The sequence below is a fragment of the Pagrus pagrus genome, assembly GCF_965226575.1.
Source record: "Pagrus pagrus genome assembly, chromosome: 22".
In the NCBI taxonomy this organism is placed as follows: Eukaryota; Metazoa; Chordata; class Actinopteri; order Spariformes; family Sparidae; genus Pagrus; species Pagrus pagrus.
The window spans coordinates 22,711,940-22,730,431 of NC_140204.1; the positions used below are offsets into that span (position 1 = coordinate 22,711,940).

At 42.6% G+C, this 18,492-nt stretch overlaps 2 protein-coding genes across 10 annotated transcripts in view; one reads left to right on the top strand and one right to left on the bottom strand.

Annotated features, from left to right (window-relative positions):
* rtn3 (reticulon 3) overlaps positions 1-3,796 on the top strand; it is a 33,584-nt gene extending 29,788 nt beyond the window's left edge. For all 3 annotated transcript variants that reach the window (XM_084343461.1, XM_084343462.1, XM_084343463.1), the window contains one exon: positions 41-3,796. In XM_084343461.1, coding sequence (XP_084199587.1) covers positions 41-89 — 49 coding nt within the window. In that variant the 3' untranslated portion in view covers positions 90-3,796. The remainder of the gene's footprint in view (positions 1-40) is intronic.
* Positions 3,797-6,675: 2,879 nt separating this feature from the next.
* zfta (zinc finger translocation associated) lies at positions 6,676-17,442 on the bottom strand. Of its 7 annotated transcripts, none has more exons than XM_084344813.1 (5): positions 16,495-17,442; positions 14,682-15,194; positions 12,100-12,462; positions 10,622-11,077; positions 6,676-10,086 (listed from the first exon to the last, which is right to left on the bottom strand). In XM_084344813.1, the coding sequence occupies exons 1-5, from the start codon at positions 16,616-16,618 to the stop codon at positions 9,596-9,598; spliced, it is 1,947 nt and encodes a 648-aa protein (XP_084200939.1). In that variant the 5' UTR covers positions 16,619-17,442; the 3' UTR covers positions 6,676-9,595. The 7 variants fall into 7 exon arrangements, with proteins under 7 accessions (XP_084200939.1, XP_084200936.1, XP_084200940.1 ...); XM_084344810.1 differs by having other exon boundaries at positions 6,676-10,089; positions 12,100-12,465; XM_084344814.1 differs by having other exon boundaries at positions 6,676-10,089; positions 12,100-12,387; positions 14,682-15,197.
* Between the last annotated feature and the right edge of the window lie 1,050 nt (positions 17,443-18,492).

The window sequence follows — 18,492 nt, forward strand, 5'->3', positions numbered from 1 at the left end:
GAGCCACATTTTTTTAACCTGTTTTTGTTTTCTCTCCTAGGTTGCAAGAGAAACTTCCCGGAGCTATGAAGCGCAGCAAAACTGAATGATCACCCACCCAATAGGAATCCTTCATGTCACCATCATTCTCATGTCCATCACCATCTTAAACCCCTTCCCTTCTCCTCCCCCTCTCCAGATAACCCCCGCCCCCAGTCTAACTCCTCCTCCCTACTCCATCAACCATCAGCACCCTACTACACTGAACCTTGCTAGGTAGAAAATCTGAGCTACTCGATATTCAATGTAAAACTACTGCGCAGCTTAACTTGCAAGCATTAAAAAGAACTGTGCCTGTGCAGACAGGAAGCACGTCGCTAGTAAGGAAGTGATGTAACGCCGCGGCGGACCCCGACTGTCTGTGGGCATGCCACAGGGGAATGGAGGCAGGGTCGAGTGAACTAGACTGAATTCTATGACCTGGTTTGGTCGTGTACAGCGAGCAGGGGGTGGATGATGGCTGTTGTGTCACAAAAAAGCAAATGTCTGTACTTTAAACCACATTTCCTTCAAGATAAACGGATGATTAAAGCTGGAAAAGTTAAAAGTAAAAAGTTAAAAACAAAATAAAAAAGGAATCAAACCAGCCTTTTGGGTGTTGTTGTGGCTAGTCTTCTCCTGCTCTCTTGCTCTGCAGCTGTTGTATGGATAGATATGAGTTCATGTTTAGAAGCTGGTAGTGGGTTTGCTGTTACTGAGTGGCCTGTGGCCTGTTAATGAGTTTATTTCCATTCACCATACAGGCACTTGTTTATGTAAGTTTCTGCAATGCACTGAACTTTTATTTTTTTAAAGCCACGAGCAGGTCGAAGTGAAAGGATTGGAACGCTGAACCAGCTGTGATAATTTGGTCTAGTTCACCCTTTTTTGATCAGATGCATTTTTTGAACAGTTTTCTGTATGTAAATACACCTTAAGACAAGTACAGGCTCTCTCTGCTGTATGGAACATGTTAGCCTCGCTTTTTATATCGAAGAAGTTCCCTCACTTACAGCAGTCCTAACTCCTTTTGTTGCACCTGTTCAAGCCACAAAGTGTTGAGGTCTCACATTCACTTGTAAATTTTGATTCTTCTCATCACTACTTATTACTATTATTGATATTAATCATAGGATGGCTGCTTTGACTCCCTACTAGCTTGACAACAGCATTGTAAGAGTTATGTTAAGTGTCATAATTTTAAACTGGAGGTCTTTCGGAGTCCTCCTGAGAAATAATTCCTGATTGTTTGATAGATTAAGAGAAACACCTTCTGATGTGTTTTCACACCCTTAAATCTCAAAATGGCCTCCCAGCTCACTGTTTATGTTTCAAGGAAATCAAGTACTGGGCGATGTTTAGTTTAAAATAAAAAAAATGGAGTCCAGAGTGTGCCACAAAAATAAATGGACCACAAAAGGTTGAAGGTTTGAATACAGATTTAGTTAAGTATTCCAGGAAAAAGCTTTTGAGTGGGCTGGGTGTCTGTTAACCTTTTTTGGGAAGGGAGGCAAATAATGAAATTTGTACATAATTTAATTTGGATTAATTGATAAATGAAAAATCTTAACATTTTCTGTTTCTTTATGTTGTCTTTCCGATTCAGTACATTTAATTGAATTTTAAAATCACAAACTAATTCTCTTTTAGGTGAAATGGTATCAACTCGTTACATTTTTATGCTGAGTCTATGACCATTATTTTGGCACATTTCAGACTCCATACGAAACCCTAACATTGACCTGTGAGAACATTTAGAGATTGGGGTACGGTGTAACAAAGTTCAGGGGTGCATTTTTGAGTAAAGAGTGTAGCTGGGGAATCTGGAAGCAGTTCTGGGAGTGGATATTAATGAGCTCTGTTTGTCACTGTGTTCTTTTTCTTTGACTGCCATGAAGTGCATGTCATAGTGTAAGCTGGAAACAGATTCTCACCCTTTATATAGGCTGTATCATATTCTTGACCCTGACTTTTTGTTTAATATGGTTATTACTCGTGATTGTTTAATGGTGTTTTTGAACTCCGTAAAAACCATAGTCATATGTTAGTACTACTGTTTCGTCTCCATATTGTTTAAAGGGATGATTATATAGAAGGAAATGAAATGACAAGTATGTTAGTGTTGCTGTTCATTTCATTGTGCCCCTAAATTAAGTTTGCACGGAGTGAATGTCCCCTGAATACTGAATGGCCAACAGTGGAAGATCACCCTTTCATTGCCTCTCAATGCAGTAATTACTCAAAGTACAACTACTCAGATATCTGCCTGTGTGCTGAATGTTTTCTCTGGTGGAACATTCCTCCCCATGCATGCCCTCCACTGCGTGTCGTCTCACAGATGTCTTGGTTGGCCCCTCGTACATGGTGTCTCATTAAGACTGTTAAAGCCAGAATATGCAACATTTCTGTTCTGATGCCCCTCAGCTGGGCAGGTTATGGCCCCGACGCTTGGCACTCATGCTGATGACAGAGGGTGGGGCGGGGTGGGGTGTGGGGGGGTGGCTGAATACAGACACTGATGACATTATTATACATCCTGTTTATTTGAGAGCCCAACTGATATTTAACAATTTGTCTAAAATGACATCAGTGCGCTGACACAAAAAATAGAAAATTACCCAAGGAAAAAATGCTGTATTATAATCTCTAAAGCAAAAATAATATCACTGCATATAGTGCAACATATATGCTGATACTGATATATCTGTGATCTGCCAAAATCATTTGATCATTGATCTAGTTTATTTATTTGAATGGTGAGACGTTGCATATTGTATCTTTAAAAGTCTAAGTTATCATTTTCAACAGTGAAGTTGACACAAGCTACTGGAACATGTTTGTATTAGATGTTTGGTTTACATGAGTTCATTTTATTTCAAGGATCAGTTCAACTAAATTACAAGACAACATGTGGAACCCTGGTTTTATCTGCCAGGGTTTTGGGATTTCTTCCTCCAACCCAGCGCCAGACCGTCACGAGTGCTGCTCACAGAATTGGAAGAACAATTTTCAAAAATAGGGATTATTTCTTCAAAAGAAAGTAGTTCCGAGGGAAAGTGTTCAGTGAGCAGTGCAAACTAAACAGCATCTACATCCATGATCTTGTGGACGAGGAAGAAAAACAAGATGTATTTTTACAAATGTAAAAATATTTATCTGAATTCAGGAGGAGTGAAGTGGAACCAAACCTGCCTGCCCCTGGGGGTTGAGACATTTGTTTGTATTTTAGTTGAACTGAGTCTTTAACGTTCAACCAGCTGAACCTCAGCCCAGACATGTTGTGCTGTAAACATGCTCTCCATATGCACAATACCTTTAAGTGAAACTTTAGTTGAGGAAAGGCCATGTGACCTGTGTTAGTGTGCTACCAAGGCTAAATAGATGACTTCTTCTCGGAATCCTAGTCCGCTTCTTTCTTTAGAGTGTAATATATAATATGAATAAACCTCAGCACATGTTTTCTCCTGTTCCCTCACAGCATGTTGCTTTTCTCCTCTTCCTGTTTGTCCCTGTGTTTTCATCGGTATGGGAGTGTGTGGCAGGAGTGTGTTTGACTTTTTTTTTGTCTCTGGTGAGTCTTGTTTTGCTTTTGACTCTTTACTGGTATCTAGACATTGTTCACTAACATCAGCTCTGTTTTGTATTAGCTATGACTTTGGTTCCAATTTTTTGAAGCTTTGGGAAAGATGTTGCAGGAAAAAAAATAAGAAAACTGAAAAAAAGTATGTGGTCTCTGTACTGATGTCAAAGTGAAATTAATAAAAACACGTCAAAGGACTGTGGTGGATCTGTTCTCTTCTCTCTGGGTAGAGGGCACATGAGGGTCTTCAGAAAAACAACCTATATTTCCCAGCATGTCTGCAGCGTGGGAGGACGGACGATTACAAAATACTCCAGATGAAATATCTAAAATAAGAAGATTTGACTTGAGAGGCTTCTGTCTGTTGCTGTTTGGGTGGAGAGAGGATTACTCTTTCTAATTTTAGACCTGGCCAGCATACTAAAACCATTAAGTGTTAATAGTCACATGCAGACTTGACTTCCCATTTAAAGCCTATGTGGTATTACATAATAGAATCAAAGCCACAAAGTCGTAAATGCTGAATGAAGTGTCAGGGTGAAAGCCAGCAGCTATGTTAGAGATGAACATACAGTTGAGGGTAACTGGATGATGAAGTGTTCTGTGGTTAGATATATGCTTCAGTCCATTGTTGGTGATATGACACAAGTCTGGATTTTTCAGCCGACTTGAAACCAGACTTGATAGAGATCTGCTGTCAATGCAAGAATCCTGAAATACAAGCCTGTGAAAGTTCAGTTCACTGACTGCTAAACATGAAGATATTTGTAGACCCATATTCAAATCAAATCAAATCAAATTTTATTTGTATAGCCCAAATTCACAAATCACAGTTTGCCTCAGAGGGCTTTACAATCTGTACAGAGACGACACCCTCTGTCCTTCGACCCTCGATTCGAGTGAGGAAAAACTTGCCCCAAAAAAAAAGCCCTTTTTACAGGGAAAAAAAATGCGGAAGAAACCTCAGGAAGAGCCACAGAGGAGGGATCCCTCTCCCAGGACGGACAGACGTGCAATAGATGTCGCATGTACAGAGCAGATCAACGAGATCACAATGTATTCAATTATAAGCGATGGTTGACAGGAGTGAAAGTACACAAAGAGGTATTACAGCAATAATGATGAAATGCACATGGAAATGTGATTACTAGTGATAACAGTAGTAGTGATCAATGGCAAGGATGGTATGTAGCAATGCAGTACGATAATAGTAGTGGAACGTATGTAACAGAGATGTGACTAATATTAGCGACAGTAGTGGTGGGTGTTAGGCAGGGTCATGGCAGTAGGTGCATCCACGATCAGGCAGGGCCATAGCAGTTGGCGCATCCACGATCAGGCAGGGCCATAGCAGTGGGCGCATCCACGATCAGGCAGGGTCATGGCAGTGGGCGCATCCATGATCAGGCAGGGCCATAGCAGTGGGCGCATCCATGATCAGGCAGGGCCATAGCAGTGGGCGCATCCATGATCCACGACCCGGGCGCGGCCAGGATCCAAGGGAGCCTGTAGGACTAGAAAGCACAAGGACTCCGGGGAAGAAGTAAGTCAGTGACATGCAGAGATGGGGCATGTATACAGGCATAATGTATACAGATGGAGAGGAGAGGAGAGGAGAGGGGAGGAGAGAGAAGCTCAGTGTGTCATTGTCCCCCGGACTAGGCCTATAGCAGCATAACTAAGAGCTGGTCCAGGACAGGCCCAGCCCTAACTATAAGCTCTATCGAAGAGGAAGGTCTTAAGTCTACTCTTAAAGGTAGAGAGGGTGTCCGCCTCCCGGACCAAAACAGGAAGATGGTTCCACAGAAGTGTCATCACTTTGTTGTTTCTGCCATTTAGAATCCCCAAGACTGAATTAAAAAAAATAATTAAGCGCTACAGAATTATTTTCTGGCTGTGTACATGGTTATGTATATAAAAAAAGACCAATTATCGTACCTGACCAAGCATCCAGCCCATATTCAGCATTTTCAGATTATTGGTATGTGATTTTTCTCTCAGACTGCAGATAAAATGAACTCATTTAAAATGTGCTAATCCTCTCACACAATATCCAATCCACAACACTATCTGATGTGTAACATGTCACCAGTTACAGCCTATAAACACTGAGTAATCTGAATCTGCAGTAACTAGTAGTAACTAGTAACTAAGTTTATGAAATACACGTAGCAGCAGGGAAGTATGAAGTAGCATAAAATTTAAATACTCAAGTAAATCTAGTATATCATAATGATAACAATAATAATAATTATAACATAATGATATATCTTTTTATATAACTATATATTTCCTATGTTTGTGTAGCATGAAGGAACTACAACCTTTCATTTTGTTGTGCAACCCTGGGTTGTACAGTAACAAATAGGTTACCTTGTTGGGACCTTACCTTGTTGGCTGCATCCGATTTACCAGCATAATTTAATCTGGCTAAAATCACTTAAAACTGGATTAGGTAAACCATGCATGAGGAACAGGGCACTGTGTTCTTCAGTCTATCTCTGATCAGGAGCGCTTTCTTCAAAGGTGTCTATGGAAGAGAATTAGTGCCACTGTAAAAAAGCCAAAACATGACCTTTTCCAAACCCTTTTTGAAAGCTGAATCTAAAGAAACATGAAGCTGCAACATAAAGAAATGTAAAGTTTCAGCGCATCAGTGGTTTTGCAGAAACGTGCATTGCCAACATTTAGGACTTTAAGCAGTGATGGTAGAGGGACAGCTACGGTGTCCGCCAAATATTCCAACGGGTTGCCATGGTTGTGGAAAACGAACAACAATGGCTACTTCTACATCAACCTTCTAACTCTTACTTTGGACGTAGTCCTGGGTGCGGCAAAACCACCTTACATTCTCCCGTAGTAGACTGCTGGACTACAACGTCAGGAAGTGTGGTGATAGAACCGCACGTGCAGTGTGGAGCTTTGTTTTTCTCAAACACCATAGACATCTGCTCAACCGTCGCTGCTTAAAGTCCTTAGATTCTGTATAGTATATAGTATATGAGCTTCAAACAACAACATGAGTTGAGCTGAGTGTTTTGAGTATCTTAATGTAGCACAAAAGACTAAATAAATGGTGTCAGGGTGTTGAGTATTTATTCAAAGATCAATGAGGAGAGGATGCATATGTCACATGTTGGCCATGTACAGATGGAAGGTGAGCGGGCGAGGTGAGAGTGAAGAAAAAACATGTCTCTCCCCACACCATCATACACATACACAGTATAAACACACATACACATACACACACACACACACACACACACACAAGCAAATGCATCAAATGTCATTTCAACAAATGACTTATCATTCATTTCACTGTAACTTACTTCAGTTTAAATAATTAAGTGCTGTGTCAGAACTCTCCTAGAGTGATGTGGGGGCCTATTCTTAGTGAGAGTGGACCAATGAAATGGAAATATGACACTGTTGCTCTGCTGTCTCAGTGCAGCAGGGAGACTCTGCTCGGGCAGACCTGTCCTTCACCGGTACATTAGTTTAGTAGCAAAAGCTTCAGCTGAGCAAATTCTGTCAACGTACAACAGAGTAAAGTAGGGACACTGTGAGAGAAAGCAGAGATCATAATGTGCATGTTTTAGTTTTCCTGATAGTCCAACAGCCTGCATATTTCATAAAATGACAACTTCATCGTGGAATATCATGACTATCTTCTTTCTTATACAATCAAGACTTTTGTTTTTCCTAATTATCACTTTATCCTCCAGACTCAAGACTTTTTCATGTCATACTATGACACTTTAAAACACACTGACTTTATTTAAACATTTTAACTTTTTTCTCAAAGTATCAAAGAGTTTTTGTTTTTCTAATTCTGACTTTATTTAAATCAACAAAATGTCATTTCAGGAGAGAGAGAGACTGGCAGCTCGGGTCGGACGCCAACCTGAAGCACCAGTGTTGGGGAAGAGACTAACCAATCAACTATTTTTCACCAGGAAGTTCAATTTTGTTGCTTTAAATTAAAAATATTCAAAGAAATATTTCAGAAATATCAACTTTTTTTAAACATTATGGCTTTTTCCTCAAAATGAGACTTTAATTCTCCGAACATAATGACTTCATTCTCAAAATATTTGACTCATTCTCAGAATCCGTATTTTTTTTCGATCTCTTTTGTTTAACAGTGGCCCTAATACTCACATTTGTATGTATAGCATCACCTATATAACTGAAGCTGACAAATGTACCCAGTATCTTCAAATGTCAACAGCCTGCGTGTTCCTGAAAGATCACTGATGAAATGGTTGTTGATGGAAACAGAATCCCTGAGTTACATTTTCCAGGTGAAGAAGTGACATGTTATGACCGACTTTTCTTTCTCAGACAGCTCTTAGTTCTTTTGTTGCATACACTTTGTACAATGAGAGGAAAAAGGAAACAGTACCAAAGCTGGGAGCAAACTTTTCAAAGCAAAAGTCCTTTGAGCCGTCTCCAGCTGTTAAAGAACATCATTGTTGAAATCTTCAAATCTTCTGAAGTACAAAAACTTGACATAATTACAAACACGTTTTGTAGAAATCAGGGTGCATAAAAGTGCTTGTATAAAGGAAAAATAATTCTATTTTTTCATATATTTACATATTCTTTTTTTGTGCAGTTTTAGCTGAAATGAGTTGTAGATGATGAAAAGGATGCAGGCGGGTGGAGCAACGATGCAACTGACAGAGATAACATATCTCATTAGAATGGATGAGAGAGAGGAGGCCGTCCTTCTCCTCCACTGTAAACAAGGAATTAAATAGACTAGAGAAATCCTACTGACTGACTGCACGCTGCCATTCATTGTCTTCAGCAATAAACATCAAACACAGTCTCATTCAATTGGCTGTACACAAGGAAAGCTGGGGTTAAGTACATTTTTAGGGGCAAAGTGCTGTGTTGTCTTCAGACACATTATCGTAAAACTAATTCACCTCGGCTTTGCCGAAGATTCTGTTTCTAACTTCCTGAGAGCGTAAGACTCTGACCCCAACCAAACCAGCCCCGGGCCCCTCCTGGACCTGAAAGTTACACAGCACATACTGTACCATGATGACAGACCGAGTTAAAAAACAAATGTCCAGACACTCATGGAGGGGGATTTAATGTCTCAAGCCCCATTGATCAGTGATCAGAGCGGAAAGTGCGAAGGCTAAACTGTTTATAGGTAGCGCTCAACCGGTTTTGATGTGAAGCTCCAGAAACATTTTGGGGACTGACCTTTCACCCGATTTCCCATCAGCATGGGGGGAGGAGCTTTTAGCTGAATTTTCCTTTTCAGGTGAACTGTTCAGCACAGTTAAACTCAACTGTTCACAGACATTCCAGTGAAATGGATTGAAGTTACAAGTTACTACTACTTGCGGGGCTAGTTAGTAGAATTAACTGGTAACATGCTAGCTAGTTCATGAACATGCTAGCACTAGCCAGTCACTATAGCTCCTAAATTTCACTGTCACAAATGCTGATTTGATCTGGCCCTGATAAAAAATACAAATGTAAGTCTAAATAAAACACAGATTTTGTGCATCCGTGCACACATGCACTCACTGGCGTCATTTCCTAAATCTTACAAGGTCCTCAGTAACACAGATCCTGTGCAGATAAGGCCTTAGTCTCAAGTGAGTGGCTGGACTTTCATTTTTTCTGCAATGACATTATTAGGTTGTGGCATTTCCTCTGTGGCAGTTGCTACCTGCAACATGCCACAGGAGTCCTCTCAGGTCCACATTTAAAGGGGAAAGTCCAGTATTTGTAAACATGGGTCTTATTTTTGTCCATTATGAGCACTGGTTGTGGTCACATTTTACTAAGCACCTGCATCGGACACATTTGGTAAATTTGGACTCCGACAAGAAAGAAAGTGAGCATGGATAAAGGGCATGGTTAAGAGAATAAGACCCTGTTTGACAAATGCAGGACTTTCCCTTTAAGAAAGAAGGCGGGGGGCTGCTTTTGAACAGGGGCCATGTGAGGAGCAACGGACGGAAGCCCTTTCTAAGTGCCAAAGTGTGCTGGAGTGGGAGCCAGCTCAGTGTGTCCGTGGTCCTGGGAGGAGAAGCAGTCATCAGAGTGGATGAAATGCAGGGCGGTCTGGTTGTAGCTCAGCAGGGCCTGCTGCTTCTCCTCTGAGCTGTAGTAAAAGGAGTGGGGGTGTACCTGCTGGATGTGTCTCTTGATGGTGCTGACTTTCAGCGTGGCCAGAGTGGCTCCACACACCATGCAGATGAGGCCGTGTCTGCGGCAGTCGTAATCCATCAGGTACTCCATCCGCCAGCGCACCTGGTAGTTCCTCCTCTGGTCCTTCCCGGGGTAATGGCCGTGACGAGAGGGCGTGGCGGCAGCGCTGCCGTCCTTCGCTTTACCCTTCCCTCCGTTTACACCCTCGTCCTTCTTCGCCATTTTGTTGGGTGTTCCGAGATCAGGGGAGGCGTCCTCATTCGTCTCTGCTGTGGTGTTGAGGACATCAGCTCCGCTCAGGTTGATTTCTGCTAAAACAGTAAGTTAATCAGGAGGGTGCTGCTGGAGTTTAACTGCCTGAAGCCATCTTACTTTGACTTTCTTGTTTAGGGTGATTCATCCTATTTGCTCAAATCAAATTATAATGGTCAGACATGGACACCTGCTATATATTTTTAAGGAATTTTGCCATTTTTACAGACAGGAAATTCTTGAATACATTCCCAAATAAAATTGAATTCAGCGGGGTCCGTGTGCAAGGCCTGCATGAACAAATCAAAAAGGTGGAATTTCAGTTCTTATAATATCATTACTTATACTATAATACCTGTGCTGATGGAAATAGTGATGTGGAACATATCAAGAAAGATAACCATAGAGGAAATGTTGAGTTTACATTAACAGCAAATAAAAGGAGTAGTTCAGAAATCGGGTACAAAATAAACTTGGAGAACATGTCTGTTGTAAAAAAGTCTTCTATCTATCTGCTGCTGACATTAATGAACACAGTTTGAGAATTTACAGTTGAACAGTAGAAAGTAACAGTGGCAAAAAGCGTCTCACCATCTTGAATTTGTGTGCCTTCACTTGAATAATCTTTGGTCCAGGCAGCAGCCATGGCTTCCCTTTCTTCTCGGCTCAGGGTGGTGGTCTCGGGGTGACATTCCTGGATGTGGCGGCGGAAGCTGCTGACCTTGGATTCGTGCAGGACCTGAGAACACACCATGCAGAACGTGCCCCGGCCCTGAGGCCCATAGGCCACCAGGTAGTCGAGGCGCAGCCTCCATGGGTCGCCCCCACGCAGCCGCCTCTTCCTGGGCTGGCGGAGGGGCTGGGGTCCCTGTTGTGGAGCTCCAACTCCTCCATCCTCACCGATAAGACAAGTGTCCTGAGTTAAAGTGCCATCATCTCCTGGGTATAAGTCAGAGTTGATCTGGATGGCCTCCACGTCCTGAGCAAAGAGGTCCACCCCGCCTTCTTTGGTGTCGGGCTCTGGTTTGATTGAGTTGTCCGGCTCTTCTGTTTCAGGGCAGAGAATCATGCAACATATAATAGATTCAAAGATACACAAAGATCAGTGACATCAGTGAAGTGAGATGTCTGCACAGAGCCCTGCAGAGCCCTTCACCCTGCTGCCATCTGACAACAGATACAGAAGTATCTGCTGCTGTACCACCAGACTACAGAGCAGCTTCACTCCTCAGACTGTGACACTCCTCAACTCATCAGCAACACTCCACCTTGAAAAATATTTTTTCTTGTGTAGTATAAAGAAACTACAGCTTACATTTGGATGTCCTGTGTTGTTGAATGACAAATAAATGAACCTTAAAACCTTGATTACTTCTTTAACATTGAACATCCACAGCTCCAATGAAGTTTGGGAACCGTCCTTGTGGATTCTTGAGAACTGCTGTTGAATTATAGATTTAATTAAATCAATGATCTCTTGGGCTGCTGGTGGAGAACACTGAGGAGCAGACATGGACTGTGGACTGGAGGCAGTGTTGGAAGATTGAAGGGGGTGACGGGACGTCCAGGCTGCTCGGCTCACCCTGTTACCATGGCAACACTGATCCAGATAAGCAGCGATAAAAAAGGGTGTGTGGTGGACGGGTGGATTTGTGCCAGTGACGTCAGTACATTTCAAATGTTAGACTGATAAGAGCATACGATAAGATAAATATTTAACTTGTACTCCTGCTTATTATAGTAAGCATCATCATCATTATCATTTTTTATATCATTTATAATACTACCTTTTGTGACTTTTGAATGTCACTGCATACACTACCTTTCTATTTAAGGTTTAATGTAGTTTAAATATGTTCCTAAGTGTATCTTATTTTTATTGTTAATTTCCAACGATCTCTGCCACAAACATTTATAAATTAACAAATCAACTAATAAAGTTCCATTTCATCTTATATACTACATAAATGACCTACTTCTATACATGTAGATCCACCAGCAGTCCCATACTTTGTCATTTTGGATCAAATATATCTACATGTTGTTGTTGAGTGCCTTTGTGTTCTCACCATGAGTCTGAGCCCAGGCCTGCAGGATGCAGTGCTTCTCCTCGGAGCTGTAAACCAAGGAGTTGGGGTGGGTGTCCAGCACATGGCTCTTGATGTGGTCCAGGTGGAGCGAGGGCAGCTCTCCTCCGCACACCATACACAGCAGCCGGCCGGCCTCTGCCTCATACTCCATCAGGAACTCCTGGCGAAACCAGGCGTGCAGCGAGTCGTTCAGGTAGCGCTCCAGGGTCTGGGCTGACGGCCCGGGGAGGTCCTGCTCCTCCTGCTCGGGCTGGGGGGCTTCACCCTCTTCAGAGTGGGGAGACAGACTGAGAGGTGGTTGTTGTTGTTGCTGCTCCTGGGGTGTCACAGGGTACGGGGGCTCTGCTGTGATTAGAACATATAAAACGAACACAATGTAAAAGAGTTTTCCTCAGAATCATTGCTGTTGGTGACTGTCTTTAGTGATACTAAAGCGAATTCAAATTCTACTTCTAAAGGCCTTAAAATTATCCTTCAAAAAAGGTTATCCAGTGGCCAGAGTGTATACAGGACACAACACAATGATACACTATAAAGTTCTTTGTGAGCTTGTAGATGGAACACATCTAAACAAGACAAACACTCCTGGCCCACACTCATTTTGACGCAGAGTTTGAAGATGGGTATTATGACATGTATACAACCGTTGTCTGTTGAGATCCCATCACAAGATGCTCTCTAGTTTGTTTGTTCATTTACTTTTTTATTAATGACTTATTTAGCAGAAATACCGTATGTCCATGGATGTTTGTTTCTACCTTCCAACAGCAATACATCCAAACAAAAGAATATCAAGCCTGTGTGATATTCTATTAAACCCAGTGGGAAAATCCATCCTCTGCATTTTAAGTGTGTAGGATGAGGTCAAACTGACTCCGGGTCTCAAGCTGGTACCTTGTTCAACATTACTGGCAGGAGGGGTGGGAGGAAAGCAATGAGCCTGGAGGAGACCCATGCAGATCCACAGAGAACATCCAAGACATGATGACAGTAGCGACTAGGCTATGACACAACTTTGTTTTTTCACATCCCTTGTTGTTAGAAATCCAACACACAACCTTTTTTCTGCAAACACTGCTCATCACAGAGGCACTGAGACACCTCTTACACCTCAACCATTTAGGTTTCAGTCCTGTGTTAGATGACAAGTGCAGGCTTGTGGATTGCTGAAAATAAACCGTTAGCGAATGTTGGAGAATAAGAAGTGTCACTGGAGTCAGAATAAGCACCACAGCCACCACTGTGTGTTGGTCTTGAAAGCTTCGTAGCTAAAAATAAGTAACTAAGTTGTGTGCAGTTAAGAGTCAACACAGTGTGCCCTCAACCTCATCTGTCTACAGCTCAGGTACGTTCCCCAGGTCAAAATGTTCCCTGTGGAGTTTTCTTTTAAACAAGTAATGTACAGTGGTACTTACCAGAACAAGAGCCTAACATGTGCATTTCCTTTCTTATAAAACATCTGTGAGGCTCATTCTTTAAAAAAAATATTTAAAATTCTTCTTCTTCTTATGTCTTTGTGCTGTTCAGCCACCTTCTCTCAGTCAGTGGAATAGCATGAAACCACCAGCAGGAATGTGTTTTGCATTGCCCGTGCTAGTGCATGTGACCTTGTTTGTGTGGATTTGAAACAAAAAGATGGGGACCTCCTCCTAAAAGCATTGCTCCTCAGCATCACTAATGATCAGTGTACATTCAGCGTCCTGGTCAATTGGATGGAAAGTAAATGTGGGAAAAAAATAATGTTTTGCCACTTCGAGTTAACATTTTGGGAAATACTGAAGTTCTGACTTTTATTTCAGAATTGAGTTTCAATTAATGAAGTTTGAGGAAAAAAGTTCAAATTCTGACTAACAAGTCAGAACTTCTTTATTTACAGTGGCCGTATTCATCCTCTGTTGAGATGAGAAGATTGATACCAATGTCATGTTTTTGTGTTAGGTATAGAGCTGGAGCCAGGACATGGTTAGCCTAGCTTAGCAAAGCACAGTGTACATAAACTTCACCAGTGCTTAAGTCTAAATTTTTGGGTGGATTTGATTAATGTGGAGTCACTCAGTACAGTCACAACTGCTGCGTCCCGTATTATTATACACTTTAGTGTTTTAATTTGTCTCCTGGATTTAAATTTACAACAAAAGAGCCTGTCAAAGCTTACAGCCCAGTTGGAAATCTCAGATGTCAGATATTCCCCAACAGCACATGAACACAGTGTAATAACAACCTGTTTTTGTCTTCTTTCTTGTCATTTCAAAAGCTGTAGTATTTGCTTCACTTGCCTTTCATAAAAAAGGGGTAAAAGTTTTAACTTTGAAGAAGGGTGGCCATAACCTGAGTGATCTGTGTTATTACAGTCAAATTCTTAACATGAATCTATTTCTGTTTCATTTAAAATATACAGTACAACATAAACTACCTCAGAGCAGCCCTTCCCTCTCCAATCCCTGACACATCATCACTAAATCATTACATCATCCTCTGCTCACACACCACCATGCCAAGACATTAACTCATACTGCCACCAAGTGTGAGATTTAGAAAATGCCTGGCAGAGTCCAACTCACCGGCAGCATGTTGCTCTGAGCCCAGCTGCTCCTCTTCCTCCTGAGGTGGGGGTCCTACAGCTGAGCTGTATGACCTCTGACCCCCACCCAGACTCAGGTGGCTCTCCCACCCCGAGCGGATGACCTCCTTGTCGGCAGCACTCCACAGCAGGGAGTCGGGATGCTTCTGTCGAATGTGCCTCTTGATGGTGCTGAGCTTCAGGGTGGCTAGTGAACTGCCGCACACCATGCAGATCATCCCGTGCCTCTGAGGGTCAAAGTCCATCAGGTACTCACTGCGCCAATACTCGTGGTAGTAGCGGCGGTGGTCCCGCCCTGGGATCCGGCTTAGGCCCGGACGTGAGGCCCTCTGGACTCTGGGTTTACGTGTGGAGGGCCCTGGTGCTGGGGAGAGGAGAAGCGGGTGGTCCGGGCCCTCTGTGATGCTCCAGTAGCTGGTGCCTGGAGACCTGACAGGTGTAACCATGCCAGCCTCTGATTCCTCCTCACCATGGCCATTGGCAAGACTGTCCTCTTCTGACAGGAGAGAGAACAGATCAGTCCTGCTGTGCTGTCTCTTTAAGAATGTTTACTGCAACTAAAAATCCTAAACACATATGTAAGTATCTTATTAGAGATAAGGAATCCTACTCTTAATCTTTTGTTATTGGAGTCATTTTATTCAATCTATAAAACAGTAAATCTCTCTGAATTTGATTGGAAGTATTATTATTATTGTAAGTGTAAGGTAACATGAGGCTGTCAGTGAAAATCACCTCTTAAGACTCTGCACATGTACACATGGTCGTAAACCAACATTTTACATGTGTTTGTTCAAAGTTGTAATCACAGTGACTTTATCTAATGTGGGTCTGGCTGATCCACTTGATAGGATGCCAGTACTATTTGTTTTTACATGGATGATCAATAAATTATTAACTATTTTTACAAAACAGTATATGAGCAACCTGTATTTAGGCCCATACAGACTTCCAGTGCAGGAATATCAAAAATATTCTGAGATCATTTAGAAACAGTCACTGTGACATAGTTCAGTACATATCTTAACAAAGAAAACTGAAGAGATTATTGGACTCGTAAACTGAGTAGTGGTCAGTGATATTCATGTGCTGATACTGTTTCACTAAATGTGGATCACGTATGGTGTCTGGTGTCATCTGCTTTCACTCATGCAGAGGCTGTACATAGGTCTCTCTTAATTTAAATTACCTGTTAGAATAAAGGAATACATTATGAGAATATGATACATCAGAGAAGGTGGCATACAAAGAATGTGAGTAACATGTTACATATATAATAGATAATATAAATACATATAGACAAAGGAAGATTTTCTCAAAATGTAATCTGTTAAGCTGTCATTGTTTGGCTCTTGACTGACAGCTGGAGCTCATAGATGGCTCATTTTATTTTTCTAACACCATCCCTCTTTATGAACCTACCTTCTTTATATACTGTTCTGCTCTGTGTTTTACGGCCTACATGAAGGGATTCTCCTGCTACATATTCTCAAAAACTGATTGTGATTTATTGCAATAACCCATATTATTATTGTTTATTCATAGGTGTGAGGCGGCCTGTGCCGCCGCTGTCCACCAGGTGGCAGCTGTGTGTCTCGGTCCGCCTGCCTGCCTGCGTGCTGTTGAGCCTTTGTTTATAGGAGCCACAGAGACGGAGGGGCCATGCTGCTCCATGGCATTGTCCCTGACACGGATTAACTGGCTGCCTGACAATGGCCGTGACTCTGACAGACACGCAGACCCACATTGCGGTGGGAAACACCACGAATAATAACACGAGTTTTTTCCTTTACCTCCCAAGTCACTCTCCTCTGGCGTCGCTTCCTCCTCCCCGCTTATTATTAATGAGAGCAGCTCAGTCTGCTCGGCACACCGGAGGTCCACAGGCTCGCTTTCCCCCGTTTCTTTCTCTTCCATCACTGGCCCGGCTGCTGTGTTAATAGTGGCTACTGTCCCTCCTTCCTTCACTGTATCGTAGCGTTGAAGCGGGACATGTCACTCTAACAACAACATGTTACAACAGTAACATGTCCACACCGCTCGGCACCGCTCGACACGCATCTGGCAGGCGCTCTATAACGAGCCCATCGCAGAGGAGCCCGTGCTCTACGATGTCCCCCCACGCGCCCCGCACGGGAGCCAAGTTAACTTTTCACAGAATCACAATCATGAATCCCTCCGCCGACCACAGCCCGCTGCTCCGTCCTGCTCTGGGTAGAAGCGCCTCAGCGCAGGCCTCCAGTAATGTATTTTAAGGCTCTTGCTTGTCTTCAGGGTGGGGAGCCGGACTAGGGGCCCCTGGGGCTCCTTAAGGGGCTCCTGGGTAAATTTAAAGAGACAGTAGCAGCGTCGACAATGCACACCCACCCCGGGGGGCGGGGGGCAAACGGAGCAGCAGGCGCTAATACTGATAAGCTGCTAATACTAAAGCTGTTGTTCTCACAAAATCATGCGCTGATAGAGGCGCTTTGGTTCGGCACAGCAGCGGTTAAAACACGAGGCGGTCCATTGCGAATCAGACCCCCATGAGCTCCAGCTCATGATGTTTGGTGCCGGGGATCCTAACAACTCATCCTGTCAGATAAAATCCGTGTGCTGTTGAGAACAAGCCGGTGGGTCCACACTAGATGTGACCCGCCGTACTGTAACTGAATTTACTGACTGATCTGTAAGTCTTTGCTGATGCATCAATAAAGCCCAAGCTGACACATTGAAATGGCGTGTTCTGTCTGACTAAAGGCCAAAAGTCCCAAAATATTCAGTCTGCCATCACGGTAGGCAGGGAAACCCCAAATATGCTCTGACCTATTGTTATTTTTTGTAATTCACTTATATTTGAATTGAAATGTATTTATTTTTTGGTGACAGTACCTGTGTTTGTATAGTCCAGGGTGAACCCATAACTGTTTCAGCTCTAAGTAGACCGTTCACTCTCAAATTAAATTCTAATAAATTAAAATATTATTTTGTGGATGTTGGTCCACCCATCTTGAAATAGATTGAACGTTCAATATGAATGAATTTGACTTGAAAACATAGGGGAAAAAAATCTATCAAATCTATCAACAGAATGCGAAGAAATAGCATTTTTGACATTAAAGACTTCTGTGTTGTGTTGCAGAGATAACTGCTGAAGTTAGCATGCTAACCAGCTAGCCCTGGACCTGGACCTCTTTCTCCCTGCAGGCCAAAGCTCCTGTGCTAGCGGTGTAAACCCCAAGACTCACCTGGTATTATGGCTAGCTGCACGGCTAACTATGCTAATGAGCTAACATTAGCAGCAGTCATGGCTGTATAAACAGAATGCAGTTAGCAGCAGTTAAAAGCAATTCTCGTGATATGCTGCCCCTAACTGTTGGGAGTATAAAGGTCTGCGATGTGTGGCCAATTCTTATGTACAAATTGCATCTTTAAAGGGCTCTATGTAACAATTTGTTCATATTCACTCATTTATTGGTCATAAGTGAGCAGATTGTAATGTGACGTCTCTTTTGGTTGCCTATGGAAGCCTGTGGACGATGTGTTGAAGCTGTTTAAAGCTGCTGGACTGTGGATTTGTTTGTGAAGGACTCAGGTCAGATTATCTGTGACAGGCCAGAGGATGTGACTTTATGTACGTTCGCAGTGCCTCTCTCCGCTCCGCTGACAGAGAGCGACAGCAGCTTTACTTTAGAAATGGAGTCCGCTAACTTGAACTAACAACCAGCTCCCAGCACAACACAGGAGTTACATAGAGCCTCTTTAAGATTTCAAATAAGATATATTAAGAGATTTTACTGTCTACCACCACT